A 27,242-nucleotide genomic window follows, 5' to 3' on the forward strand; every position below is an offset into this window, starting at 1 on the left:
ACTCTCATTGATGTTTACTTTCATTATCTGTTGGTAGCACTGCTTGTTGCCATTAGCTGTTGCCGCTAATACTTTTTCCACCTGGGGAAATATTTTGTGGCTAAATTGCTTACAGAAGCAGGCTCTATCTTACTTCTGTTGGAGATGTTGCAATAAACAGTGTTTATGATTCTCTCCTGAGTTCAGTCTTACCAGAACAGTGTCAAAAAAATAATCTTCAAGTACCTTCAAGTCCTTGTTCTCTTACACTTTAATCTTTTTATCACTGACTTTCTTATCTGAATCATTCTTTAGGGCTGCAGGGTTCTGGTTGACGCACGGGACAAACTGGGGATCCCTTGGCAGTACACAGAGAATGAGAAGCACGGAATGTTTCTGATGGCCTTTGAAAACAAAGCTGGAATGCCCATCGAGCCTGCCACCTTCCAGCTCTATGTCCCTGCCCTGGGTGCGCTCTGGAGGGATTCAGGAATCAAGGAAGCCTTCAGCCGTCGGAGCGAGTATCAGCTGGTGAGTACATCCGTCTCTGTGGTGGGAGGAGAAAGTTCTGCTGTATAAATCTCGCCTCAGCTGAAAGACATCTTGCTACATGCAAGATGGAGCCACCCTGTTAGCTGTTTGTAGGAGTGCTGTAAATCTGAGCACTTCAGCAGCAGAAACAAGTGGTAATTGGATCCAAACTTGAAAAACTACATGGCAGTAAGAGGGAGTGGAAAAGTGCATGACTGGATAAACTGGAAGAGCAAGAGAAACCAAAAAAGGCAGGAATTGGTTGAACTAAAAATATTTTAGCAGCTCAGTAGATCTGTTCATAGTAGGTCACTGATGAAGGCACACTTAATTTGTAACTTTCCAGTCCTGCCAGCCTGCACTGTATTGATACTGGCGAACTCTTCCTGCATGCAGCTCTTTTGAAGTGAATGCAACACCCATTCCGGCTGCTGCTCCCTGGCTGTTTCTTTTCATCCTGACGTCTGCAAGTGAAACTTGGATAAGCAACTGAAAGATGACAGAGTAAAAATGTGCTCTCTTCCCTGCTTTCTTGTTGGGTCTTCATGCTCTTGTGCCAAAATAGCTGCACTTCTGGTATGGGATATGTTTCTGACAGCTGTTCATAATCCACTCCTTTTTCTTCATATGTACAAGATGGAGAGGATTTTTTTTTTCTTCTCTTTTTCTTCCCTGTTTTGTGGAACAGGATACTGATCCAAACAACCTGGTAGCACAATTACTGTTATCATTGTTTAATTAGAGGGGTTAAAGGATAGAAACGTGGCTTTGTATAGTCTCCCTTAGACTCTCTCACAAGGGAAGTAGATACAGCTGAAGGAAAACGAGAACTAGAGAAATTGGATAGTGAAATTCTGATTATTCCCTGATGCTGCTTCTCTGTGTGGGTTCTCTAGTGTCTGATGCTGTAGTTAAACTCATGTTGCAGCCCTTGGGTACTTGTCTGTCTCCACTAATAAGATGCCTGTTTGAGTCTTGTTGTTGCATATCTTTGAAATCTGTCTCTGAAGTATCATGAGACTGCCAAATAGGTGAAGAATAAATGAAATGGTGAAGTAAAACTGTCACAGGATGATTGAATAAACCTCACTTCCTTAGGCTAAAAATGAAACAATTTCCATGTTACAGCACTGGGGGCGGGGGAAGGATGTGCAGGGGGAGAGAGGATGGATTAATTGTTCCATTATTCCTAGCGTCTGTAGACACAGGCTTTGCTGTTCTAAGCACTGTTCAAATGTGAAATACAGAGATGGTTTGTGCCACGGGGAACTTGAATTTACCATGAAACAACTGCTAAGAGAATCCAGTATAGTAAGCAATAGTGGCATCAGCAGCCTGTTAAGATTGTTTATTTTTTATCCCTGGGAAATGCTGTGGTCAAGCATGGATTTTGTTTGTCGAGGGAGATTCAGATGGGGATCATGTGGGAGGTTCATTCCTGTGCTGGTTAGCAATAAAGTAGTATCAAACTGGGGAGGGGGGAAAAAGTCCCATTTGTTGAATAAATAGTGTTCCAAAAGTAGTAGGCCTACCTCTGCATTCCCTGGCTTAGAGGATTAAACAGGAAATACCAAAAAAATAAAAAAGCCCCAGAGAAACAAAGCAGAGAGGCATGCAAGTGATCATTTGATATGCTGTCATCTTCAACACTGTGCTACAGTTCCGTGGTGCATCCTTTTGGATGCCATTGATGGAACCTGTGTAGTGTTGCTGGAGCAGCTGGAGCTGCTGCAGGCACCAGGGCTGTTACCCTGTCAGTAGTGCAACCATGAGTGTCACGAAAACACTGTGACTCCATCCCAGTCCTGCACCTGTGGCACTGACAACGTGAAGATCTGGGTGCTGTTATTTTATTGTGCAGGCTGCATCACCAGGGGATTAGAAACTGCCTCAGTTGTAACTAGCAAAAAGCACTTGGCTGCATAAAAGGTTTTTAAATGTAGTACATTGGTCTCAAGGATACAAATGCTGCTTGGATTAAACAAATTATTAACACTGTAGTAACTTGAACAAGTTTCCATTGCTTCCTTCTCAGTTCAGTAGATGTCTGATTGCCTGAGTATATGGGAATAAGCAACTGTACTATTCCTTTTCAAAAAAAGTTTAAAACTACATAACATTTTAAAGAAAGAGGTGGTTTAAGGAGATGCCTAATTTGTAATTGCATATGATATGTATAAACCCATACCTTCATTTAGTTTAAACCCTTGCTGGATATAGACTTGTGTAAATAAATAGAAGCCAGATATAGTGGACTCTGAGAAAATAAATCTTTTCTGAACTGATTTTAACTCAGGCTAAAGAAAACCTCTGCATCAGCACTCTCTTTCTTCCCTAGTATAAGTGAGCTATTAAATGGAATATGCTGGGTTTAAACTGAATTTATTATCTTTAAAATAGTTCTTAAACCATCACCAAAATTTTGCAGCTTTACATTACTGTGATCTTTCTGAATGTGCCTTGACACTGTTTGAAAAAACAACCCCATTCAGCATTGGCATTTTCTTCACCCTGGTCTTGGCATCAACTGAACACCAGCTTCTTTTTAATCATTGTTATTTTGGCTTCAAAGCTGTAGGATTATTGGTCTGCTCTTGAATGCTCTGTTTCTCCAGGAAGTTGTGTGACTGTTAAAAAGTAAAACACGTTGGTTTGTTGACTAGAGCTGAAACTTGCAGTGTACAGGTGCCTTCCTATGGTCTGCAATGCCCAGCTCAGTGGCTGACTCAGCAGTAACAAACTTGTTGAAAGAAAACAGCTCTGACCATAACCCTGTGCAATCTCAAAGCTGCTTCTCTGGCACCAGAGAAGCTGCCTCTAGGCATTTGAGTGTTTTCTGCTTTATACTCAGTGCCTACAAGTGCTGGTTGTAAATCCCTGTCTGGGTCTTAGAGCGTTTCAGAAGTGAGTGGGTGGATTCTACAATAGCAGGCTGCTTTTTTTTTTGCTTTTGTCTTCCCAGCCTTTCTTAAAGCAGACTAACCAATTTTGCTTTCTTTTCGCAAACATCAGCCTCTCGCTCTTCCCCTGCCCCAGCCAGTCCCCACCAACCCAAGTTCCTCTTTTCCTTGTATGGGAGCCAAGTAGTTTGGGGACAAAAGCTTCATTGTATGTTTGCTTCCATTGTCACGTCTGTCCTCATTTTTTAACTACTGGAATAGGAATTCCTTTGTAATCAGAATGGGATTTTTCTCCCTTCTCGCCTGCCCTCATTATTCCCCCACCCCATTTTCTGTCTGTGTGTTAGAAGGGAATACATTGGTCATGAGTCTCCAAATGTCCTGTAATGATTGTTCTTAGGAGGGTGCCTGTGGTAGTTTGGGCAAGGGGCTGGAAATCCCCCATTAGCAGCAGGGGGAGACAAATCCCACTGGGAATGGTTTCTCGAGAAAGGGCCATGGGATTTCCAGCAGGATTTAGCTGCGAGGGTGGAAGCTTCTTCAGTTTGAGCCTAATGACAAGTACTTGGGTGTACTTGGGAGTTTGGGTGTGTGTATCTGCAGGCTCTTTTTCACCCATAAATGACATTTCCTTTTATGCTGTAAATGGTGGAGACCAAGGCCAAGATAGGAATTGCTTTGGTCATGTGGTTTCTGTTCCATTTTGTGGTTTGGGATTTTTTTTTTTGGTTTTTTCCATCCTCTCAGGTCTCTAGTGTGAGAATGTGAGAAGCCATTCACTTCTTTAATGTGTCCAGAGCAAAAAGTATTGACACAAGGTTAGATACTCTTTTGACTTCTTGCAGCTTGGTGTGCTTGATGTCATTGTGGGTAAAGATGGGATAAATAGGGCTTGTAAGGGGAAAGAAAATTATATTTTTGTCACGGGCAGAACAGATGCATAGTGATGAGCAGATCTGCCAAGGCCATCATGTGGCTTCATCAGTTCTTAGAGCAAAATTGACATTGTTGATATAGAGAATATGTTCATGATCCGTCACCAGAATATCAATTGAAATTGTTGCTATTAATATTATTATTGACATTCACTGCACTGTTAAAAGACTTTCTGGTGTTTTAATAGCTTTTTTAAAAAGAAAAAATAAATGTCAGCATTAATGGGAAGTTGTGGTTCCTGAGAGGGAAGTAAGACTCTTGCAAATATAGACAAAAACCTTACTACTGTATCCATAGCTATTTTTAGATGTGTGCACAGGGAATTGTATGGAACACATCCATTAATACTTCAAATACTGAGAGCCTCTGAAGCCTTGGATGTGGGAAGACTCTGGAAAATGTTTTAAAGACCCATTCTTTTATATTCATTCACCATTCCGTGTGTGTTTGAGGTAAGGGGGAATTGGGGGTATTTGTAATAGGACGTGGGTCACTCCCCTGAGAATTAGATGTGGAGTTTGTTGTTTTTCCTTTAAGCAGACCCTGGAATTGGTTAAATTCTGCCTGCCAGGACAGGCAGTGTGCTGCAGAGGGAACAGCTTGCTCCTTGGGGTAGGAGAGCTTTGTTGCTGCATTCTCCCCATGCAAGGAGCTGATGGCTTCAAAGCCTCACAGGCAGCCAGCTGTGTGTTCTGAGCAGCGTGGAGGGGAGGCACCAGTTACTCACACTAATTCGTGATTCAGAGTAGGCAAACTGTGGCTTAAATGTCTTTATTTTTGTACAGAAGTGCTCGGTACAGCAGTGATGTAATCAGGAGTTGGGCTGTACATTGGCCCTGAGGCACTGGGAGATTTTGTGGCTGCATTTGACTGAAGCCAAGTGAATTGAGAGATGGGGCAGCAGAGAACTGACTTAATGTGAGAAGTAGGTGATTTTTGAAGTGACATATGCAATGAAATCTACAGCAATGGGCTGTATTTTGTGAGAGTTCTTCAGTGCACTTTAGCAGAGATTTCCTGAATCCTGAAGTATGGACTTTCCAACTGTTTATTTCTCTTCAAGATGCAATGGCAGAGTAGAGGCAGCCCTAAAAGCATGTTTCTGGGCAATTTGCTCTTTCAGCACATATGGCACAGCCCTGAAATGCAGGAATACTTGTGCCTGGCATCGCTGTAAAACACTTGCTGATGCACTTGAGGAAATACCGAGTGTCAAATCAAGCCCATCTTATACAATTGGCTGTAACACAAAAATGAGCTCTTCTCTTTGCAAACTACTGTTTGAATATGAGCTTACACAAGAGACTCTGAATGTTGCCTATTCTGCAAGGATGATTTTTTTTTTTTCCCAGAGCCGTGAAACTCTCATATTTCATCAGTGAAATCCGCTGAGGCTTGACCAATGCTGGTGAGATACACAAAGGCAATAACCACACTGCTCAAAGGGCCAGCCTGGGAAATCTTGTTACCATTTAATGCATGTAATTGGGACTAGGCAGCAACTCTTTGCCAAATTACTTTTGAGCTCTGCGTGGGTATTTCCTAGCTTGCAGGACTCCTGTGAAACTAAATTATTTCTGGGAAGTTACGTGGTTTTTTGTTTTCTTTTCTAGATCTGGATGGGACATACCGCTCTAACCCACAACATTTTTTACAAAACAAGGGATTGACAGTAGAGCTACAGTGCAGAAACTCACGATTGCTGTTGCTGAGCCTTAATTTTTTGTATTGGCACACTATTAGTGCTGAAAGTCAAGTGTATCTGTTTCTAACAATATTCTATGATTTATTTCTTTTTTAAAGCTAATTGTGAAGCTGTGGATGGTAAATAGGCTTGTCTGAAATACAGCTAGTACATGTAAGGAATGATAAGGCGGCTATATTATATATATATATATATAAAATACAACAATAGTCCCTTATAATCTGGTTTTATGTTAGAATTCTGAAACTTTGCCTTATCTGACAAGAGGTGTTGTATTAACCTGAAAGATCACAGACTTGCAGACTTTATCAATGCAGCATGAATAATGCCCTTCTCTGGACTTGTAGGCTTGTCTGAAATACAGCTAGTACATGTAAGGAATGATAAGGTGGCTATATTATATATATATATATAAAATACAATAATAGTCCCTTATAATCTGGTTTTATGTTAGAATTCTGAAACTTTGCCTTATCTGACAAGAGGTGTTGTATTAACCTGAAAGATCACAGACTTGCAGACTTTATCAATGCAGCATGAATAATGCCCTTCTCTGGACTTGTACAGAAGGGAGAGTTAAGAAGATGTTTCTTAGTTAAATATCTGAGCAAGGTTTTAGGCCGGTGTCATGGCAATTAAGTGCCAGAGATCCAGATTTAAATTCTTAGTTCTAGTTCTGTTTCCAGTCCCAAGAGCTCCAAAGTTTATGGTCGGGTTATGGAGTCTGACTCATCTTTGTACAGCAGGAGAAGTTAATTGCTTGTTTAAGTGTAATACTGCAAAGCATGGTGGCTGCTCTGCAGCAGGAAGGATTAGCAGCTGGAGTCCCTGGCTTCTAATCCTGTCTCTATAACCAAATAGGAAAATTTTTTTCAGAGCAAGGTCTCAAGTAAGAACCCTCAAACAGAAGTGGCATTTTGTTAAAGGAGGTGAAAGTTAGTGAGTTATAGTTTAGGTTTCATTAAAAATTGAGAGATAACAAAGCAACATGCAGCTGGAAACCTTCACACAAAATTCTGTGGATGTTGGCTAAGGCTGTGGAGTTCATCCGTTTGCATCTGCAGAAGTTAAATCCTCAGTCTGCTATTATATTTGCAATATTCTAAAAATAAATGTTAAAATGAGATATGTTAATGGGCCTGCTGCCACCAGAGAGCTCCTGGAGCAGTGTGGGGTTTGGCTGTGCCAGTGTGTCTTGACAGTCAGGGATTCAGCCTGAGGACTGAGCTGGAGCAGGAGGCACAGTTGGAGATGTTGGCTGTCACCCACAGGAAGGAATGCTGCACTTGGTACTCTCAGTTTTGCTTTAAGTGCCATTGAACAAGAGGTGAGAAGAACTTGCATTTCAATTAGGCTGGATTCACAACCGTTTAGAGAATCACTGCGAGTCATTTTGAATTCTAGGAAAACCTGCTCTTGCAATATCTTTTCTCAGTGATAGGAGCTGTTCTCTGAGGCAGAACCAACCTTTACCATCACAGAAAGCTGTGTAAGATGGGTAAAACAGTCATTAGCCATTCTTAAATACTGTCTGCTATTGGAGAGAAATAAGAAGAACCAGAAAGGTCATGAATTATGACTTTTTTAAAACAGTGCAAGTGGAAAATTCTTGGAGAACAGCAGTTTGTTACTGTGCCTACCTGAAGCCTCAACCAAGCATTGAGTGCTAAATGCTCTGTGGAAAAATAGAAGGATTCTTGCCATGAATTTCTCCTGACCTCAGGTTATGACAAAGTGCAACAGCTGGGTGAAATGTAGCCTGCATGGAATTGGGAGGATAAGTTGGAAAGTAATGAGCAGATCATACATAATAAATAAGTGGATAACAAGAAATTGATATGCCTACCATATGGGAGCTGAGATGGACCTGAATAAAGAGAGCTGTGCTACTGGCTTTCCTGCTATTCTGTGTAGTGAATTCTGAGCACTCTACAACTTTTTAATTTTTACATTATTTGAAGATCAAAGACTTGGTGCAAAATCACCTCTAAAGTCTGTAAGATGTACAATTAATGCACTTCATTAATGCTCTGCTCTCTATGGGTACCAAAAGGCTGAAATTCAGACTTAGTGTGGTCCTACCTTTAACGTGCAGGTTCTTGGAGGCAGATTAAAAAGTCTGGTACTATGTAAGGCTTCCTGTAGGAGCTGTTTGCTATTGGCCCTTGGAAGCCAATACATCTTGACTGTATTTTTGGTGTGGTTAAGAGAAATGAGAGAAGCAACTTCATATTTACAGCTCCCGTGGTGAAAATTCATTGCAAGAGTTTGCATCTTGCCTAATGATTGCCATTTTTCTGGTTGAAAGGTTTCTTTTTCCTTATGTGTATTTTACTAAGTACAGACTTTTTTTGTCTTTACCTCTTTGTAATTGAGCCCCTTAGAGAACTGTCTGGTTGTCCCAAAGGATTTTTTACTCACCCTTGCCTCTCTGTATGCGAATGGAAGTGGCTATGGTTTGATATCTTACCTTCAACAACAGCACTGAAACACTAAATCTAATGTTCTTAGGCTGGAAAAGTCCTTTTGGCTCCCAGCTCTTGAGAATAAATGCCACCTTGGTTCTGGAAAGAAGCTTTAATTTTATTATGCATAAAATAATTAGAAAAAATACTCGGTATGTTTGTCTTTGCAGAATTGTTGTTCTAAGCCCTAATTAGTGCTACTCTAAATCTTGCAGGACTGTATTGAATATGAGGATTTGTTCAGAGCAAGTACAGCTGTAATTAATCTTTGCATTCCCATCAAGAAATGCTGGCACATGCTGTGAGAAACAAGGAAGGAAACTTTCAGTTCAGGCTGAGCCAGTACCCAACTGTAGCTACAAACCACTGAAGTAATCTCTTTATCCCTTTCTAGTGTGCAGGAAAGGTCTGGGCAGAGACAAATCCAGCCCAGTGAGCAGCCTTCAGCTTTTGATTATGCTGTTTAATTTCATACTCAGAAAGTTTCTAATGGACCTCAATCATTCAGGAGACTTTAAAATTGGCAACTAGTATCACCTTAGAGATTCCCAGTAATGAGAATGTATTCCAGAAATCTGAGAAGTGAGACACATTTAAGGGTGCACCCTGTGAATGACAAAGGGAGTCTGATGAAGGGTTCCTTCTGAAATTTGGTGGAAGCAGGAGAGAACTCATATATTCAGTAATGAGCATCTGCATAGGTTAAAGCCATGGTAGCACAAGGACAACTTTTATTTTAGTTGCTACAAAAATACTTCATTATGCAGAGACATATATATTAATGTTTATCTGCCTAAAACCAAAGAATATTGTTTCTAGTGGAAGGGCTCCACTTGTCAGACTGGTTTCATCCCTTCAGTCTCAAAGATACATCTGAAAAGGAGACTTTTACATTTGTGTTACCATGATACGGGAGTTGAAAGTTTTTGTTGTATGAAAGCTATGTGCACTACTTAAAGATCCAGCAAGGACTGGCTTAGCTGTGTGAAGGAAAAGAGAGAGCTCCTGCTACTTGCTGTGTGCTGTATTAGCAGCTTTCTGACCCTGTGGTTGGTTTCAGGAAATTGGGGGGAAAAAAACAGGCACTGTCCAAGAAGAGGTGACTGGTTTTGTTAAGCCTGTCTCCCTGACATGGCTCTCTCTGCTCAGAACAGCAGTGCTGACAGTGCACTTCAGAAAGTTCCAGTTTTACAAGTCAGCCTTTTGTACCTCATTTATATGTTCTTTATAGTGATTCAGCTTTCCTTTGGTTCCCATTCAGCTTTTTATTGGTACCAAACCTTGCGCTTTTCACCTAGAACTGGGACAGCCAGCAAGGCTGTTTTCAGTGCCTTTAAAAATTTTCTAAAAGGTTCCCTTGAGAAAAAAAACGTAAGAGGTTAAGGCTTGGATTTTTCAATGGGGCCACTGATTTTAATAGGATAATGGGTAATGAATGCTTTCAGGCTTTCCTGAATATCCCAGTTTATTGTAAGCTATGTAGGATCAAGAACAAGTAACAAGAACAGATGAACAAATAAGCAAAACATTAAAAACTAGGTCTGTTTTTACAAGAAAGTCTTAATGGCATATCTTCTGTATTTTTATACTTAACATATATTTGAAGTTGTTCTTTACTTGTCACACTGACAGTGAATTATGGTTAATGAGCCCATGTTTTTTAAAAGATGGGACCTGACAGCAAGATGAAAAGGAAAATGCAGGTAGGATGGTTAGGCAGCAATAACCTGCTCAGGTGGTGATGTTGTACCCTTGCTACCTATCCAGATCCTGCCCTTTTTGCAATGACCTCTCAAAAAGAGTGTAATGTCTTTAACCTGCTGTTCTTCTGTCTATTCCCCTGCTCCTGCTGTTCTCAAAACAAGCGTGTTTTGCCTTAAAACATGAAGAGTTTTACTAAATGCACACCAGTCTTGGCTTCAGCTTACCTTGGGCTATAGCTCTGGGACAGAGTAATCCGGTGAGCAATAGGAAATGGTGGTTTGGGGAGTTCTGCTTTGCATTGTGCTCTTGCTTATGTTGGCACAAGTGGGTTTTTTGGAAGCTTCTAGAGAAGAGGCAGAATGCAGCCTGGGAGTGACTGAGCACAGCTGAGGGGGTGACACTGTGCTGCTGGGGAAGGAACAAGCAATGGGCATTGCAAGTGGGCACGAGTTGCCTTGACCTGGTGCTTGTCAAGGAGTGATGACAGTGTCTTTATCTCACTGATCCTTCTCCCAAGCAATGGTTCCTCTCCTGATGCCAAAATAAGATGCCTGTACCTCAAAGATGAGTTTTTTCAATGTTAGTGTTCCGAGTTAGCAGAGTATCTGAAGTGTTCATGGACTGTTCAAATCCAGGCTCTGTTTCACAGGTATTGAGTGTGGAGGAGGAGGAGAGCAGAGGAAGGGAAGAAACAGTGTTTGACTTTTGGCTTCTGGGTTTGTATGCAGTGGTAGCTGTGCAACAGGGGAGGGTTTCATAGATCAGATGACTTAAGATGCATCTGAATGTGATACTGTTCCAGGAAATATCTCAGTGCTCCAAAGTGCCACAAACCAACCAGCTGATAAGTAGACACTAGTGGAGGGAGCAGAGCTGTTGAGTTCCCTTCCCAGAGAAGGGTAAGGTTAGCTGTGTTTCAGTTCTTTCTCAGCTGCACCGCTGGGAAGGCTTCTGTCACAAAGGCAGAAGGCAGCATGGTCCCCACCTTCTCATGAGTTTGCAGCTATACCTAAAGCAAGTCTGAGGAGTAAACCTGTTTCGCTCTATTATTGACTTCAGATTTGGGGGAGGGCAGGAAAACTTCTTGGAAACATCATGCAAGATTTTCTGTTTGAGAAAGTGGAAAACATGTTGCTCTGAGAAGTAATTTATTGACACCTTTCAAATGTCTCCTCTGTATACAACACGGATTCCTGCAGTCAGACTGTGGCAGACTTGTGCTTCACTTGGCTTTCCTCCTGAACAAACTGTTGGTGTTTGTCCTTAGAAGGTCTGCTCTCCACCCCGCCCCCAAAGCTCTTAATTTGACTTGCTTTCCTTGATACTCGCTTAATTCTACTTTGGAAAACTCAGTAAAATCTCAAAACTGAAAAAGCGCTGGTTTATTTATGGACCTCTTTCCCATTTAATTCCACCTCTGAATTCAAGACCTTGATCCGTGTGGTTTCAGTCTGGTCAAAGTACAGTAGTGAATCAGTAATGGTGTTAGACGTGGGCAGGAGACAAAAGAACCACCTACTATATCCTCTTTTTTCTGGTTTCTTTCTTCCAGCCCAGCACGTGCGTTCCTGGTTGCAGGGAGTTCAGCTAGCCGTCCACGTGGCTGGACTGCTGCCCTCTCTCCGGTTCAGTAGGATGTGACTGAGGCTTTAATTAGGATTTTTTTTTAATAGGCTAGTCTGCCCAACAGCTTGGAAAAGTTTGTTAAACTCACTTCATTTTCCACTGTGGCTTGATTCATTTCTATGTGTAGATGAGGCCTTGAGGATGGAAGCTGTCACTTATTTCTAATCACATATTTCATCTTTAGATTTGTTTTCAGACCTGAAAGAGAACAAATTCTGAAATTAAATTAAAAGTACCTTAGGGTACGTGAAATCTTCATACTGCAGTATCAATAGGGTAAAGATTTAAGTGCAGATTTGGAGAATTTCTCCTCCTCATGCCAAAACAGGCATCAGGAAGGGAGAGACTATTTAGAATAGCTGATATGGTTTGATATGAATAGATAAAAAGCCATGCAAGATAATGCCTATAAATACGATCATAAGAGAGAACTTGACTTGATTGTGAATGGAAAATGAAGTTTATTTCAGGTCACCAAAGGTCCTTTGGGGTTCATTCATCTCCTGGACTCAACACACAGTGCTATCACTGGCACTGGAGCAGGAGAGATGAGGTTTGGGGAGGGCAGTCACCGCTTGGGTGAAACCCTCACACAGACCCAGAATGCAGCTGGGAACTAATGAAATAAGTGTTCTTGGCATGGGACATGGGACAACTTGATCTGAGGGATTTACAGGTATGTGTGAAAGGTCAGCCTTGGTAGATACAAGTCTTGGTGTAAGTGGGGGAACACAAGGTGCTGAGGAGCTTCTAAGTGCAGAGAGCAGGATGAGAATTTCCACTGATTGGAAAGGCACTGGGAGGGCAGGCAGGGTAACAGGTGGCAGAAGCTGCACCTCAGAGTTTGGAGCTGGTCAATTTTAAGTCTCTTAGAATTAACAAATACTAAACTTTTATTAAAAAGGAGGTTTTTGTTTCTGGGGCAAATGATTCTTGAAAATCAGATGTGAAGCTGCTTTGAGGAGTCCCTCAGACTTGCAAACTTTGTGTTCGTTGTTGTTGAGCCTGCCAAGTGCTGAGGTAATGGGCATGGGGCACAACTTCAGAGTAATCTAAGCAAGGTGGAATTTCATTTCTTTCTGCACTCTATTCTCTACACGCTTGATTTTTAGGAATCAAACTGTTAAATAGCACACCTGAGTGCAGCTAAGACTTAGGTTACATTTAAACTTCCTTTCAGATACTGAGCAGCTTTCTGGGTTTTGCAAGACCATCATTTTAGTCTGCCCATCTAAAAATGTCTCAGCTGCATACATACAAATAAAATAATTATTTAGAACAAAAATTTTAAAAAATATGAGGGATAAGTGATGCTTTTCCATCCTTATAGTCACCATTTAACAACAGACAAATTTCAGTACATCGTGTCTGAGCTGATATTTCCCCAGAAAGTGGAGCATTAGGACACTGCAGCAAATCTTTGGTGTGTAAGTGGAGCAGGAAGCATCGTTCTGCAAGATACTCAAGGTTATGCCTCTTGTAAGTGCATCCAAGTTGCTGAGCTTTCCAGCTGGCCACCTGCCATGGAAAAGTCCAAGCTCAACATTCTCTCATGGCTGGTGTTAGCTGCTTTTTCAGCCCACAAGATCTAAGATATTTATTTCCCATCCCTTGATCTGATAAGATTTGAAAGGGAAACTTGCTGGTAAACTTGTGATTTAGTCTTGATCAGATAGTCAGTACTGCTGACTAGATTAATTCAGAAGGTGCTTTTTTTTTTTTGTCACTGTCTGTTCTGGTTCTGCAGATGTCTCCTGTAAACAAAGCAATTTTCAGGTTTGCATTCTGACCTGCTGGGAACAAAGCATGGGCCTGGGGTCACGGAATAACGGGATTGTGCGTCATTCCAGGGGATGTAAATACATCCAGTTGCTTCTAAATTCTGCTGTGTTAGTTGAAAATGCCCGTTTTTTCGTGGCAGCTGCCTACTGAGAATAAATGGGATAATTTGCTTGTGATGGGCCAGAATCTTGGATCCATCCTTCCTTCTACAGCTCGGGACTTTGTTCTAACTGTGGCAGGAGTGTTGTTTCAGTTGCCTTTGGGGTGTTGAGCTGGCTGTGCCTGGAATGAGAAGCTGAGCCTGGTGTGCGCTCGCTCGGCTCCACAGAGAACCTCCGGTGTGGGAGATGAAAGGACTCTGGCAGCCCTTGCAGACAATGTATTCCCTTGGACAGTTGGCAGGGAAACAGGAAGGAATCCTTCCATGGGATGCTTAGGAGTAGGTCTGGCGTCCAGTCGTGCCAGGACTGAGCCGGGCTCGCTGCTGATGTTGGATGCAGTCATCAAACTATTTTTGTTGTTTAAACATAACTGCTTCTTCCTCATGAATTTGGTCTATATCCCCTTGCATCCACTGCTTGACTCTTGCTAGGTGCTGGTCAGTGAAGGGTAGGACATGCTGAATCACTGTGGCTGATGTGCAGGTCTGTCTGGTTAAGGATTTTTCTAGATTTATGTTTTTTTAAAGCTAAAATTCTGTGTTGCACTGTGCAACTTTGTGTTTTGTTTGTGGCCAGTGCTGTTTTCTCTGCTGTTTGCACCTGTTTTTCTTCCAGCCACTGCAAATCTGTGAAGCAGGAACAGCAGTGATTAGGACAGTAGTATGAGTAAAATCAAAATTACAGGGATTTTTTTGTTAATGTTTCTTGAAGCTTTGAGTGTAGGATGGAGCCTGCCTTAGTCTATTAACAGAAAATTCCTTTCCTCCTGGAGGCACTGCTGCTGGTATGCATATTTGAGACAAATGGACAGAATTGTTAACCTAGTCCAAAAGTAATTTATCTCATCTACATCCTGTTGATGTAGAAATACCTAGAATTTCAGGAAAAAAATGTAACTTTGTTTTTTTCCTTGCAGCACTTGGGAGAAAGAATTGCTGTATTTGATTGCTGGAAAAAGCTAACACATGTTAAGAGTTGCCTTTCAGCACAAGAGCTCTGCTCCTGTATGAGTGTTTCTTAGCTGCAAAGCTAGAATTTCAGTCACAGGATTCCACAAATCTCAGTACTGATATGGAAGCTCTGATTAGCCTAAACTTTTTCTGGAGAATTAAATAATTATCACCTATTATTATTCATATGCTGCAAAGCACAGTTAGGCCATGTAGATCATGTAGATGACTTTATATAAACCCACCCTGACGTGTACAAATAAATTTTTCCATTGCCTGTTTGTACTGAGCTTACAAATAATGAATTTTTTAAATATTCTCAGACTTCAACATCTGATACCTACCGTGTGTAACTAGGCAGGAGAAAGGAGAGGTAATTTTTAGAAGTTTGGAACCATATGGTACTTTTTTGTAGTTGGTATGTTTGTATGGTCCAGATAGCAGCAACTTGGATAAGCACTGGAGTTGCTGGATGGGAGCCAGGAGCTCAGTCTGTTGTTAAGGAGGAAGTTAAATAACACTGGAGAGATTTGATAGCTGGAATTCTGTACAGCTTAAATAAGGAGAAGTGGTTGGTCTCTGCATTGGAGCTGGTGATTGAATGAAAAATTAATGTTTGTCTTATGTCAATAAATTTCGATGCCCAGACAGGATGTAGAATATCTGTAGAACAGAATTGCAGTGTCCAGTGGGCATCAGCATTTCGGGGCAATTTAGGTTACTTCAGCATCCTCTGGGGGAATTCTTAACAAGCACAGACTTGCTCACCTCCTTGGAAAATAATACTGAATTCATCAGCTGTCAGAGAGGGGAGAACATGCTCCTGGCGGCAGTAAATCCATGCCCTGTTAGCAGTGAGGCTCAATAGAAGTAAGCTCTTGAAGGAGCCTGTGGGCTTGGGGAGGGGGAGCTGTTTGTTTGTAGTTGCCCCTCAGGAGAATTTTAGCCCTTGGACAGAAGCAGGGGGCAGAGCCTGAGCCTGTTTGCTTCCAAAGGATGGCAACCTGCTGCTTGTGTCCAGTAGCTCTCACTAAGGAAAGCGTTTGCTGTATCACTTTTTGATGGTGAGGTTTTGGTTCTAATTTCAGTACCCAAAAACCTGGCTGATCTGACATCTCCAACATTTTCAAAGACTGGTCTCCTGGTTATTTTGTAACCTTGCTCTTCCTTTGGGCCTCTTGCTTTTGTGAAACATCTGAAATGGTAACATTCAGACCCCTTACAGTCAAAAGGTGATTGACATCCCAGGAAGCTTGGAAAAGAGGAGATCTCAGTGTTTGAAAACAAAGATTTTGCTTGCAAGTTTGCTTTTTGTCTGTATGTGTCTCCAGCAGCCCTTATGGAATGGTTCCTTATGTAAATTGTGTCAGTGCTTTAAGTCCATCCCATTTGTGTATCCAAGATCTCAGAGCTGGGAGATTCCCAACCATCTTTCTGGGATCTCCTGGATTTCCTGTGTTTCTCAGCCCTGCTGCTGAATATTTTACAGCTCCTGAGCAGAGGGTAGGTGACCAACACTGATGTTTTATCCGGGTCACTGTTCTCTCCTGTTGCAGATTCTGCTGCAGTTTGTGGCAGTTGTTTGCAGTATCTGTTTCTCTGGGTGTTTTGCTGTTAGGGGAATTCTGTTAGATCTGTATTATGGGAATTCTGCTAGATCTGTGTTAGATGCTTCCTTGAAGTACAGCGTTTCCTTCCTCTGTGGTTTAATTCATCATCTGAAACAAGCTAAGACTGACAGCTCTGCCTTAAATTGTGCACTCTAAATTTAGCAGCCAGAGACAGAATGATCAGGAAGGGCTAAATAATTATTATGTCAAAAAGGCCTTGGGACAAGGAAAGGAAAAAAGCCAATTTGGAACAGAGGGTCCCCTTTCAAGTCTTTTAGTGCAGAGCAGAATTTAGAGGAACTGCTTTTCAGAAGCAAAAGTTTGAAATGAGCCAGTATTTTAGGGAACTGGACAATGAGATATTTCACTGTCCTTTATGATCTGACCAATGCTCACTTTGAATAACTGAGGATTACAGTGACAAGTTGATAAATTCTGGCCTTGCAGAACATGTCCAATTACTGAGTTTCTGGGAGTATTTTAAAGTAATTTGCATATGATTGCTGTGCATTTATTTTCATGAAATAGATACTGCTTGCGAACTCTGCCCAAAATGAGGCTATCAATGGCAAAGGAAGTGATGCCAGATTAGTTATAATATTTCTCTGTGGAGATTTCCTATGTGCTCTGAGCGTAGCCTGAAGGAACAGGGATGTTGAATTCAATCAGTTATTTTCATGGTGACTTATTTGGAGCTAATGTTAAGATGGCATTCACATAGTACAAAATAGGTAGATAAAAATTTCTATGTTTCATGGCTTTTGCCCCTTGAGAATGCTGTGGTCAAAATAATCTAGCATATAAAAAGTTTTAGAGGACTATTTCAGGAAGCAGGAGTATATGTTTACATTTCAACTTTCCTCCCTTTCTCCCCCACCAGTCAGTTTTTAAACAAATTGTACTATTTTTCTCTGGCTTCACCAGACTTTTTACTGCAGATAGGCCAGTTTAAAAAAATAACGATTTTTAAAAAAATAATCCGATAGCAATACTGCATTGTGGGCTCATCTGAGGCCTTGTGTTTGTGTTTCTTGATTCCCCCAGTTCCCAGATGTGCAGTGACTCATCCTTCTGAACAATGGGAACAGCATCTCTTACTCCTTCTCTTGGTCCCAGTTGGCAAAACTGTTACTCAGAGGATCTGAATTGCAGAGGGAGGAGAGATCAGCAGTGACAGAATGAGTCACCCGAGCCTTGTGGTCACTCTTGTGTGGTGAGCAAGGAGTGGAACACGAATGGTCACTGTTGTACCCTGGGGCACTAAAAAAGGACCATCTGAGTTACATAAAACTCATAACTCAGAGGTCACTCTTCCCTCCCCCACAGCTGTCCCGTAAAACACGGGGTGTGGGTGCAGGAGACACCACTGAAGCATCTTGATTTATTATCAAGGGGGATGAAAATCCATAAAAATAGCTAACTGGTTTGTAACTTTCCAATGTGAAATGAACTGACAGACTACTAGTCAAAAATAAGTAAGAAATGTCAGTGTGTAAATCTACACTGGCAGACTCTGCTGGGACTGTGACAGAATGGGGCTTCCTATCTCAGTATAGTGCTGGTTGAAATTAAATGGTCTTTCATATTTTAACAGCATTATTTATGAATATAATTAGAATATTTTTTAAGGAAATAGTGTGCTGTTAGGACAATGCAAGATGTGAATCTTTTTAAACCTGAAAGGCAGAAGCTGAACAGCCTTCTATGAACATCATTGATCTGAGGAGGTTTCCGGAGCTGCCAGTTTTTCTTGCAACATCAGCCTGTGAAGGATCTGATCTGGAGCTTTTTTGTTTGCTTTTAAGTGAGCACACCACAATGTGATTATATTTAGATATTTACACATAGTATAAATACACATCGAGCGTATAAATATACATGTATTATAAATAACTTCAGCTTTCATTTCTATTTTGCTGCTTGCGAGCATATCTTAAAATAGATTGTGATGTTAAAATAACCTTTTTTTTCCAAGATAACCATTAAAATACTGAAATTGAAGTCATCAATGTGCATAAAGATATTTTTAGTATCTGATGAATCAATTGCAAATATTTGCTGACACTTTCATAGAAAGTCATGGTCATGGACCTGAAATAACTGGCTAAGATCTGGGAAAGGAGACCACTTGAAGTGCTAAGCCAGCTTTGAATGTAGCTGAGTGGCCAGATAGATATTGGAGAAACACTAAACATTTGCACTGAAAAAGTCAAACCAGCTTCTTTATGGTCAGTGTCTTGAAGAGAAAAAAAATTTTCAACACAAAAGGGGCAGCTGATACTTCATTTCAATAATTATTTGCCTTGAAAGGAAAATCTACTTTGATTTAGAAATTCTGTTTGTGTATTTTTATATACATACATTTATATGCATAAGTATTTGTTTGTATATGTGTGTATAATTGCAAAGGATAAGACAGCTTTGCATAAATAGTAATTTATTAGTGGAATTCAAAAATCCATTTAAGTGCAGCTTGATATAAAGCTAAATAAATTTGACTTCCAGATCTAATTAATATTGCTGTCTATTTTCCCTGGATGGCAAGGAAAAATGAATCTAGAAAGGAATGTTCAGTTAGCATAATTGTTCTAATTAAAAACACTAAAAGCAAACAGTTGTGAAACCTGGAGTTTCCATATTTTCCTCATTTAATATGTTACATGTTACTCATCGAGTCAGTTAATGCTCCGTGCACTTGTGTGTGCTGCTGGCTCGAGGAGCTGAATGTGCTTCCCAGAACATTCCAGTTTTCTGTAAATCTGACTAAGATGTAGAACAAGATTATTCCAGAGGCCTTCAGAGCAGGAACTGAGTCCACACTTCTGTAGAACATAACACAGGAATCGCTAGTCGGGAATCATTAAACCAGGAGGTTTTTGAGTGTGTGCACTGGGTTTGGGGTTATTATTCGGGGAGGGTTTTGGTGGGTGTTTTTCCTCCCTTCATGTTTGTGTGCTTTAACATTTTGAGGATTTTTTAACTTCAAACCCTCTGGAGCTTGTTGAGGATTTGTTGTTTTGGCTGGAAACAGATATTTTGACTTAAGTACTGGATGCCTTTGGATTCTGTGCTAGAGGAGAATGTTCAGATTCCTTCAGATCTGTCAGACCATGCATATGGTGCTCACACCTGTTCCAGCCACCTGACTTGTAACCTGACTGGTTACCCAGCTCTCCCAGTGCTTTGCCATTGCTGCTTAAAATTTCCCTGAACAAATTGCCTGGCTTAATTGCAACGTTAGGAAGAGCTGGATAAGAACCTGGAGAAGTCTGTTTTCCCTAAATCACTGCAGAAATGAATGTGTATATTTTCTATTAATCAGTTTATTTTCTTACCTCCTTATCAATGTGCAGAATGTCAGAGTGATGGATGTGTGGGGTGGGAAATAGGGGAGGCAGAAGCTGTAAATCAGGTGATCCTGCCTGTGTGTCCCTGCATTTCACAGGCACACGGCTGTTCCCTGCTCCAGCGTGGGCGGGTGGATGGACAGGCAGAGACTCTTAAAGCAACTGGGTAGAAAATTGGAAGAATCTCTATCAGAGATGGCCCCTTTGCAGTATTTTTGCATATCTGAAGGCACTGTGTGGGACAGAGCACAATAGATAGAGAAGGGGTTTTTTGTAGCTTCAGTGATCTTTTCTTTCTGGGCTCTCCCATCTCCTGAACATGACTAATGCTGTACAGGAAGCCCTTTTCTCTTATTCATGCAGTCTGTGATATCTCTTCTGATCCACAGAGTGCCAAAAAATACAGGAAATTACTTTCACCTTATGAAAATTCATGATTGTAAGGAAGCTCTTAGAGCAATTGTTCTTTGGAAACTTCCCTTTTCCCCCCCCCCCCCTCCATCGTAAATCTTTTGTTGATACACGGTAGTCTTTTGCAAATCCAAGTGTTCTCTCTCCTTTATGAAAAGACACATCCAGTTTTAAATGTTAGGAAATAATAAGCTCCAGCTCCTTTTGTGTGTGCCTTATGCTGGGAGTGTGTCCTTGTCCAGCACTGAATCCTCTGATCTCCAGTCTGATTCCTCACAATGAACTGTTGTGTTGGCATCTGTTTAGAGTTGTACTGGGGGGAATAATTCTATTCTGCTGTCTCAGGGCCATGGTGTAGAGGAGGATGTGTGGTTTAAGAGTTTATATTGCTGCTGGAGTCCAGGGCAGTACTTGGAGAAAGTTCCATTCTGAATTGGTGACTTGGTGAGGGCACCTACTGCCTGTCATTTGGTCATGACTGACAGCCCTGCTCTGTGATAGGCATGGGTTTTCCTGCCTAAAATCACTAAAAGGCAGCAGGATTTTCCACTTGATTGTTTCTCATCACATGGCTACAACTGTAAGACACATCCTGAACAATGAAGAAGACTTACTGAATTTCTTCTGCATGCTAGGGAAGTGTTTGCAGGAGAGTTTCACTCCAGAGTAGTCTGCATCTGTAGGGAAACATTTTGTTACTTCTTTAAAAGTAAGTGCAGGGCTTCTTGTCCCCGCTAATGCAAAGAGGGGCCCTTGATTTGAGTGTGACACACAGGCGAGCTTGTATGATAAAAGGCCAAATCCTCTTACACAAGAGTAAATTTTCACACAAGAGTGACTTTTCCCTGTAAATATTCCTCTTTTCTTCTCAATATAACTGCTAAAGGGTTTTGTATAAGATGAGCAAATCTGTTATTAAAAGTCTTGAGCCCAGAAGGGAAGCTATCTGTAGAAGAGCAAGTCCTTCAGAATGTTCCTTTTTTCATTTGTTTGTGACAAGCAAGTCTAGCTTAAGTCATCATAAATTGTGGGTGACTTAAATCTTTCACTTTTCTAAAGATACGCCAGCCAGTCTAGGATATGCTTTTGTTCACTGTTACGAATTTTAAACAAAATACATTGGTTTCTTATAAAGTGTTTCATTTTTACTCCCACTCAGTGTCAGTTAACTGCACTTATCTTACAAGGGGGAAAAAGCCTAATTCTTTAAGTCAAAGAACTGACTTAATAACACTTCTTTTTTATTGTAAAGATTTACTGGATAGATTGGAGCATTTGTTCAAGTCTCGACTCAACTTTGATTTTTCCAGGCCTGGTGATACTGCTCTGTTAGACCTCAGTGCATGTTGGAAAGTGAGAAGTCCTTGGTTCTGTTGGATTTGCTATCCTAGAAACAAGCTTAGTTCCCATGTCTTTCCTTTTCCACAGGGTGAATCGGTGAAATACTTCCTGGATAACCTGGATCGGATCGGTCAGCTGGTAAGAAACCTTCTACTGACCCAGAGAGCTCCAAGAGACAGGGAAAGCCTGAGTGTGCTGTGATTAATGGGGTTTGGTTGGGTTCTTCAGTTGATTTTTTAAAATAATAATGCATTAAATAATTTCAGTTTTCTTTCTCTAGAAATAGTAAACTCCAGCTTTATGAAACTGAAGCTTCGTATTTGCTTAATCTTTTTTGACAGACAACAAGTGGAAGTTGTATTTGTGCACATATTTTATCAGCCCTTCTATGCAGTCTCTGGATCTCATTCACTTTTCCTGATGCTCTGATGGCTGGTGCTACTTAAGGTAGCAGAATGAAACCTTAGCAAAATAAAAACCCTTCCTGACACTTGTAGGATTCAAAACCTGTAATGAAAACATCTGTCAGGAGACTTGGAGGAAAAAGGGTTGATTTTCCTAAATAGTAACAGTGATAAGGTTCTGAAGAACAGATTTCTCTACAGTGGTAGGTTGGGCCACAGCTTGTGGTAGAATCTGTTGCTGTACTCGCTGGTCATGGAGTGTGAACCTGGAAGAAGAATTTCCACTAAAGCTTTCAAGATGGTCCTTGTAAGAGTAATGAACTGTGGAAAAAGTAAATTTAAAAAAAAAATACAGTGATGACTTGATCTGCTTTATTGTACCTAAGTGGCAGGAACACTGTAGCTAAGAATTTCATGACGAAAAAATACACTTCAGCCTTAAATGAAGAGGCTTGAAGGATAAAAATGTGAAGGAGTGAATTAGTCCTTTATTTTTGTTCTTGTGTGTCTCAGGATCTGTAGCTGCTTACCAAAGTGTTGAGCTAAGTGGTTAACAGGCCAGTGTTTTAGAGTTGAGTATTCATTCTTCATGTGATGGTTTAAAAAGGCAGCTCCTGGTGATTTACTTCAGTATTCAGGCATTAGCCAGCATTTTTGAAGGACTTTTTTTGATGCATCTCTCCTTTCTTTTGCAGAATTATTTTCCCAGCAAACAAGATATTTTGCTGGCCAGAAAAGCCACGAAGGGGATAGTAGAGCATGATTTCATCATTAAAAAAATTCCTTTCAAGATGGTGGATGTAGGGGGACAGAGATCTCAGCGTCAAAAATGGTTCCAGTGCTTTGATGGAATAACTTCAATTTTGTTCATGGTCTCCTCCAGTGAATACGACCAGGTCCTCATGGAAGACAGGCGCACAAACAGACTCGTGGAGTCCATGAATATCTTTGAGACAATAGTCAATAACAAGCTTTTCTTTAACGTTTCCATTATCCTATTCCTCAACAAGATGGATCTTCTCATCGAGAAGGTAAAGACTGTCAGCATTAAGAAGTATTTCTCGGACTTCAAGGGCGACCCTCACCGGCTGGAGGACGTGCAGCGTTACCTGGTGCAGTGCTTCGACAGGAAGCGGCGGAACCGCAGCAAGCCCCTCTTCCACCACTTCACCACGGCCATCGACACGGAGAACATCCGCTTCGTGTTCCACGCCGTCAAGGACACCATCCTGCAGGAGAACCTCAAGGATATCATGCTGCAGTGAAGGAGAGCAGCCCCTGCTCTGTTGAAATTTCGCTGGAGGGTTCGATCAAAGTTTTTATCCTTTCTTTCTGGCCCTTGCATGCGGTGTAGGACCCATGCGAATTCCTTGGCTCAGGAATGCTGTACACTAGCCAGTCCAAACAGAGGAGCTATAGGCCGGAGGAGTCATGTTGATGTTAGCTACTGAATCATTTGGACTAGAAACACTACTGAAACCTGGCCATGGCAGGTTCTGTACCGAGTTTGGAACGCTGAATGACATAACCACCGTCTGCCTTCTTTGAGAACAGAAATCTCTGACAAACCATGGATGGAAGACGCGTTTCAAATGAATGCGCTCATTTTTCAGAAACTCTAGTTGTACAAACTGCCTTTTTTTTGTAGTTTGGAGGTGCTGATTCGATCAAACTAATCTAAACATGATGAGATTGGCAGCTGTGTTGGAGAATGTTAATGGAAGTTCCGTTCTTAACCCTTAGGAATATAACCAGGTCTTGTGTGTGTGTTCAGCTTTGCTGAGGGTCTAGAATCCACCTTCCAAGGTGGATGCACAGCTCTTGTCTGAAGGCTTTGCATGAGTCTCCTGAGGCAGAAGTCTAAAACTGTGTAAGGAAACTCATGTTGGAGTAAATGGGATGGGGAGTTAAGGCCTTGCTGATACGAAGAAGGGTTTATTTTGCACTATGTATGGAGGGTGTTACATCGTGGGAAAGCTGATTTCCTTGGTGCAGCAGCCTGTGCTGGAGCACCCAGCCATGTATCTGCACAGTGTGTGCTCGAGGGAGATGTGCTCCATGGCAAGCCAGCACTGTCCTCACAGCCACAGTGGGCAGAATTTGTGAAGGTTCAGTGTCTCACATGACAGGGCTTCATCTGTACTCAAAAGTTTGAAAGCTGATTAAACTCTTAAGCAAAGGTTTTGGTAGCACAGCAGCTGCTTGATTAGTTCCCAACAGCTGACCTTGTAGGAAGACTGAACACCCTGGAGATCCCAGCTTTCCAGCTGCACTGATGTATTTGGACAGCAAGACCTTGCTGTAAAATTAGGCTTTAATCTGTGTCTTAATGGGATCTTCAGCCTGTAGGGATGCACATGGAACCCGGAGCACGGTCAAGTTTGGAGTCGCCCCTTTTGGGCAGTGGTTTGTGTGTAAAAGGGCAAGAGGCTGTGAATAATTTGGATGTGAACTCCGAATTTCCTTGTGCTCTCAATCTCTGCCAGGTGCCTTTTCTGCGTACAGACATTGAATCTTTTCTACTACAGTGTGGGGTACATGAACAAACCGAAGATATTGTAGTGCTATCCTTTAGGTAACTCACACATAGTTTACTGTGCAATTTTTGTCATAGTTTTTGTCCAAGAATAAAACCTGAAGGGCTGTTTGTACCCATAAAAAGTCAGCAGATTCCCTGGAGTTCTTATCCCCTTTGAGCCTGTAATGGCATGTCAAAACAAGCAAAGTTTTACTTCAGCTGGTAGTCCCATGGGAAATGTGGTCAAAGAAAAGTCCTGTTCCGTCGTCCTTTCATGTTAATTTGGATAAAATCTGGAATCTTTCTTCCCCTCTGAAGCTTGCAGATGTTCATATCAGTATTTTTGTGTAGTTTCCTGATGCAGCAGCCTCCTGGCTTTCTTTGTGCAGGCTTCAGAGTGGAAAAGCTGTGGCTGTTTCCATGCCTGTAACAGGCACAGAATCGAGGTAAGAAGCAGCTGAGAAGTTGCAGATGGGAAAATCTAACTTAAATTTCAGCAAACTTAAACAGGAATTAGCTTCCTTGTAACAAGTCTTATTTTGCCAGGACCAACTCTGTCTTTTAAATATTTATTAATTTTTAACCTTGAAGGTGAAGAGTGTTATGTGACTAATATTCAGATGGGGGGAAAATCTCAAGATTATTACATTTGAAAAGGAAAATGTTTCACCCTGGCGTGATGCAAACAAGTTTACTCATCACATTAAGGTTGGTTTCTCTAAGCCCATTTGTCTGGCTGAAGTCTAAGGCTGCTTTCAAAGCTTTCAGATGTTTTCTGAGTTCTTGGCAGTGATTTTCACTTCACACAAGACACTGGGAAAGAGGAGGCAGTTGTGGGCTCACCTGGCTTCTAGGTTGACTTCACTTTAGTTTTAGTTTGCCGTGAGCTTTATTCTTTCACTGAATTTTCCAGATGGGTTAATATAATGCTTGTTTTCTCAAATTAGTTAAACATTCCCTTTCAACTGTATTTTTTCTAGAGAATTACCTCAGTTTGGTGTCTGAATCTACTGTAGTTTTACCTGGAGGCATAGCATGGAATTTCCTGTTCTGTTTTTCTCTTGATACTCATCCATGGTTTTGTATCCTTAGTCACCTTATGGATTTAAAACTCTCAACAGAGCTAATGATGCAACTTAAAATATAAGTAACTTAAAATCTGCACCTGGAAATGAAACAGCATGAGAGATCTCACACTGAGCTCTCAAGCTGCTTTTTTTTTGTATATGGCAGTTTTGCACACTAAGTCTTAGGGAACCAGTTTGTTCACCTTGGGCCCGTTCTTGCCTTTCTTGTTTTCATTGATGAAATGGGCCTAAGTGTGGGGCTGCAGCCTGCAGATGAAAATCAGTGGTTTGGCTCTGTGGGCCCAGAGTTCTGTCAGGTTTGGATAATGATGGATCAAACCAGGAACCCCACGTCAGGAAACTCCTTGCAAAAGTCAAGCACTTCCCAAGTTTGCAAATGAGCTGGCCTGTGAGTAAAAAGGATGTGGGGGTCTTTTTGAAGTGTCAGCTTTCTCTGCAAAATACGCTCCTCTTCTTGCCACAGCTGCGTGGGTTTGGGTTTTTTTTTTTCAAGGTGAGTTGTAGTATAATAAAGCCAGAAAGTCATGTTGTGGTAAATCAGTGAATTACTAAAGCAGAGCTTAGGTAGATGAGGTTGTTCACATATTTCGGGACAGGCCTGGTTGGTTGCTTAGTCCTTTCACCAGAAACAAATAGAAAACTTTATTTTAAGTGACATCCTGGAGAACTTAGCAGGTAAACACAGCTGGAGAGAACATCTTTTTTTGTTAGCTTTATAGGTTTATTGTTCATTTGGCTGGTCAGGAAATGGGTCACAGGCAGGATGATCATCAGATGGAGACCTTGAACAAGTACCTTTTTTTTTTTTCTTTTTCTTTTTTTTTTTTTCTTTTTTTTTTTTTTTTTTTTTTTTTTTTTTTTTTTTTAAGAAAAAAGCAGCTTTTTGCTGTCTCTGCTCTGACAGCCAGGGTCAGTGACAGACTGTTGCAAAGGGGTTGTCTCTCCCGAGGACAAAGAGAGGAAGCTCTTGCAGCCAGTGCTTGGGGCAGAGACTGACGTAATCTTGGAGTTTAAGTAGAAAAAATAAATGGGAGTCATTTATCCAACACTACTTTGTGTTTGTTGTCCTCAAAAACAAGTGTTAAGCTAATTGAGTGTGTCAGTCAGTACCATTCCTGCAGCTTGCAGTGCTGTCAATCTCTGAACAATCCTTAGATGCATTGCAAGGTGCCTCGGTGAAGTTAAAAAGGAAGAGTGGTTTTCTGGAAGTGACATATTCAATAGGCACTTGTCACTTTGAAGGAATTAAATAGTTCTTAATGTTGAAAATTAATTAATGGTGGTTATGGAATTGAAATTACTGCCTGCTCAATTTTACAACTCAAAGATGCTTTCAGTTTCATGCAAAGAATGGATCTTATTTTATTTAATACAGCAGCATAGATTATTTGACTTATTAACTTGCTAATGTATTTAAATTTTTTAATTGCTGCTCTGTAAAACCTAAAACTAGGCATGTTACAAGAATGAAGAAGCTCCTGAAGATGACCATCCCCAGGCCTTCTGAGGCAGGTAAAGCTGCACTGCAGCCAAGCAGGCAGAAAAAGTAATGGCAAAGAAACTATAGGGAAACGGAGTAGGAAGAGTTTGTTGGTACTGGCACTGGAGACAAAAATATAATTCCCTTAGGACAGCTGAAGTGGCATTTGGTGTGAAAAATGGTGCATTTGGAGTGTTTCCCATCCTGTCCGTGTGTTGCCCCCACATCCCCATGGCCTCATTCCCTCTGGGAATTCACCCATCCTGGTTACTGTGACCTGCAAAGAAACGTAGAATTAAAGCAG

At 41.2% G+C, this 27,242-nt stretch overlaps 1 protein-coding gene across 1 annotated transcript; it reads left to right on the forward strand.

Annotated features, from left to right (window-relative positions):
- Window positions 1-260: 260 nt before the first annotated feature.
- On the forward strand, window positions 261-27,242 carry GNA12 (G protein subunit alpha 12). Its single transcript, XM_008633468.2, has 3 exons — window positions 261-510; window positions 21,536-21,586; window positions 22,548-27,242. Exons 1-3 carry the CDS (start codon window positions 370-372, stop codon window positions 23,115-23,117), a joined length of 762 nt encoding a protein of 253 aa, XP_008631690.2. The 5' UTR covers window positions 261-369; the 3' UTR covers window positions 23,118-27,242.

This window comes from Corvus brachyrhynchos, unplaced genomic scaffold, assembly GCF_000691975.1.
Source record: "Corvus brachyrhynchos isolate BGI_N302 unplaced genomic scaffold, ASM69197v1 scaffold5, whole genome shotgun sequence".
In the NCBI taxonomy this organism is placed as follows: Eukaryota; Metazoa; Chordata; class Aves; order Passeriformes; family Corvidae; genus Corvus; species Corvus brachyrhynchos.